The sequence below is a fragment of the Quercus lobata genome, unplaced genomic scaffold (genome assembly GCF_001633185.2).
Source record: "Quercus lobata isolate SW786 unplaced genomic scaffold, ValleyOak3.0 Primary Assembly Scq3eQI_209, whole genome shotgun sequence".
NCBI classification, from domain to species: domain Eukaryota; kingdom Viridiplantae; phylum Streptophyta; class Magnoliopsida; order Fagales; family Fagaceae; genus Quercus; species Quercus lobata.
In genome coordinates this window covers 1-3,489 of record NW_022154865.1, presented here as the reverse complement: position 1 = coordinate 3,489, position 3,489 = coordinate 1, and the positions used below count along the sequence as shown (strand labels likewise).

The window sequence follows — 3,489 nt, the reverse complement described above, 5'->3', positions numbered from 1 at the left end:
TTTTTTTTTTCGCAAAAAGGGGGGCGCAGTGTGTAATAGTGGGTATCACCACTGCTCGAACCCGAGATGGCCTCAAGGGTGACACGGGCGTCCAACCGCTACGCCACACTCACAATTGTTGACATGGAATGAGATTAATTTCTCTTTATTGGTACGCTTTGAAGGGTAATGGGAAGACATCATGTACTCTTGCAGCGCTACAGTGGGTAGTTTAAGCTCTTACCGAGGGAACTTCCCATTGATGGGGCCGATCCTTACACCATCATTATCAATCAACTTGTAAGCTCCATTGGTGTAGACTTCTTGCACAACATAAGGTCCATCCCATTTTGAAGTGAACTTATTGCCTGTACGATGAGTTGTGATGATAGGTCTTCGAACGGCGAGGACTAATTCACCAACTTGGAATGATCGTGGCTTGACTCTTTTATTGAATGCACTTGAAAGACGAGCTTGGTAGCATTCAAGGCGTTGTTGGGCCTCGAGCCTTTTTTCATCAAGCGCCTCTAATTCTTGCAACCTGAGCTTGGCATTTTCTTCTCCAGTCAATCCTTCTTGAATGGCAATCCGTAATGATGGGATTTGGCGTTCTAACGGAAGGATGGCTTCAACTCCGTAGACAAGAGAATAGGGCGTTGCTTGAGTAGGCGTTCGAAATGTTGTTCGATATGCCCATAATGCTTCTCCGATTCTTTCATGCCAGTCTCGCTTTGTCTTGGATACCACTTTTTTCAACAAACTGCCAAGTGTTTTGTTAAACGCTTCAGCTAGTCCATTTGCCGGGGCATTGTACATGGAGGAGTTGTATTGTTTAAATTCAAACTTCTCGCATAGCTCTGTCATCAGCCTATTGTAGAATGGTTTGCCATTATCAGTTATGATATACCAAGGGACACCATACCGATAGATCAAATGAGTTCGAATGAAATTGACCACCGTTTCTTTCTTCACTTCCCTAAGGGGTACAGCCTCCGCCCATTTTGAGAAGTAGTCAGTTGCGGCCAAGATGTACAAGTGGCCACCGGATGACTTTGGTAATGGCCCTATTGCATCAAGACCCCATGCATCAAAAGGCCAAGAAGCTACAGTTGGGTGTAGAGGTTCTGGCGGCTGATGGATGAAGTTCGCGTGATATTGACAAGCTTCGCACTTCTTAGCGCACTCCATAGAATCTTGTACCATTGTAGGCCAATAGTAACCCATTCGTTTGATCCTATAGTGTAACTTAGGACCTGACTGATGTGCGCCGCATATGCCAGAATGAGCCTCCTCTAAGGCTTGTTTAGCCTCCTCCTCTCCTAAGCAACGGAGAAACAATCCATCAAATGAACGGCGAAAGAGAGTGTCTTTATAGTAAATGAATCGAGCAGCCCTCCGCCGAATTTCAGTCCTGTGGCGTTTATCATCCGGGAGTCTTCCATGTTGAAGGTATTCCATGATCACTTGTCGCCAATCTTCTTTTTCGACAAGGCATACAGAAATGATGTTGGCTTGCTCTTCTTCTTCTTCTTCAACCACGAGAGGTACCACCCACCTTTGGGAAATAGCGACTTTGGTTGTCTCTTCTTGGGATAATGCTAAGGCAGTAGCCAAATTAGCTAAAGCATCGGCCTGTCTATTCTCCTTTCTTGGTATATGCTCCAATGTGGTGGCCTCAAAATTTGCTAGCAATTTCTTCGCATATTTGCAATAGGGGATGAGGTCTTCTTTCTTAACGTCGTATTGCTCCAAGATTTGGTTGATAATTAATTTGGAATCCCCAAAGATCTCAAGCTGCGCTATGCCCATCTCAATGGCCATTTGTAGACCAATAATCAATGCTTGATATTCAGCTACATTGTTAGAGCAAAGCTCGCTTAATGAGAACGAGTATAGAAGTATTTGCCTTTGTGGAGAAACAAACACTACACCTGCCCCCGCTCCTTCTCGACGTGCAGCCCCATCGAAAAACATAATCCATGGTGGCATTTCTTCAATGTAAAACACATCTTCATCCGGGAAATCATCGGAGAACTCCCAATCAGATGGAACTGGGTGATCAGCTAAGAAATCTGCCAATGCTTGTCCTTTGACAGCTTTTTGTGGAATGTATGCAAGGTCATATTGTTGTAGCAAGACTGCCCATCGAGCTATACGACCCGAAACCACTGGCCTGGAGAGGACATATTTGATCGGATCCGCCTTTGCTATCAAACGGACTGTATATGCTTGCATGTAGTGCTCCAGTTTGTCTATGGCAAAGAAAAGAGCGAGGCACATCTTTTCGATAGGAGAATAATTTAATTCAGCCCCATTGAGAGTTCGACTTAGATAATAAAGGGCTCTTTCTTTCCCCTCTTTATTTTCCTGCGCCATAAGAGCACCTAGAGACTTTTCTTGGGCCGCAATATACAGCACCAAAGGCTTTCCTGGGATAGGAGCACCTAAAACTGGAGGATTAAGTAAGTATGTTTTGATGCGTGCAAAAGCATTGCTACAAGCCTCATCCCATTCAAAGTGCACATCCTTTTTCATCAATCTATTGAAAGGTTGACATCGACCGGCCAAATTTGAGATAAATCGTCGTATGTAGGCCAATTTTCCTTGCAAGCCTCTAAGTTCTCGTAGATTCTTGGGCTCTGGCATTTTCTGGATAGCTTCGATTTTGGACTGGTCAATTTCAATACCGCGGTGCCTCACAATGAAACCAAGAAATTTCCCAGATGTTACGCCAAAAGCGCATTTACGGGGGTTCATCTTAAGCTGATACTTTCTCAGGCGGGTGAACACGGATCGTAGATCTGCCAAATGGTCTTCCCTCCTTTTTGTTTTAACCACCAAATCGTCGACATAACACTCCACGTTTTTATGAAGTACATTATCAAAGATCTTTTGCATGGCCCGTTGATAAGTAGCACTAGCATTCTTTAGTCCAAAAGGCATCACTTTGTAACAGTAAATTCCCTTAGGGGTACGGAAAGCTGTAAGCTGCTCATCCTTAGGATTCATTCGAATTTGGTTGTAACCCGAAGATCCATCCATGAAAGATAAAGCTTCATGACCGGTAGTGGCATCAACCATGACCTCAGTTATGGGTAATGGAAAATCATCCTTGGGACATGCATTGTTCAAATCCCGGAAGTCAACACACACTCGGATTTGTCCATTCTTCTTCTTGACGGGGACGATGTTAGCAATCCATTCCGGGTACTGCACTTCACGAATGAAGCCTGCTTCAATGAGCTTATTGACCTCGGTTTCTATTTGAGGGATAAGCTCTGGCCGAAAGCGTCTTTGAGCTTGTTTGACTGGGCGCACGCCCTTCTTTACGGCCAAATGGTGTAGAGCAATACTCGGATTGAGCCCAGGCATTTCCTTGTAAGTCCAAGCGAATACATCTTTGTACTCTACTAGGAGCTTGAGGTATCCTTCTTCTTCTTTAGGGGTGAGAAGTGCACTGATGAAAGTTGGCCGGGGTTCTTCAGCAGTTCCTAAATTGATCTCTTTAAG

General features: G+C 44.5%; 1 protein-coding gene across 1 annotated transcript; it reads right to left on the bottom strand.

Annotated features, from left to right (window-relative positions):
• Nucleotides 1-219: 219 nt before the first annotated feature.
• LOC115973520 lies at nucleotides 220-3,351 on the bottom strand. Its single transcript, XM_031093784.1, has one exon. It carries the CDS (start codon nucleotides 3,349-3,351, stop codon nucleotides 220-222), a length of 3,132 nt encoding a protein of 1,043 aa, XP_030949644.1.
• Between the last annotated feature and the right edge of the window lie 138 nt (nucleotides 3,352-3,489).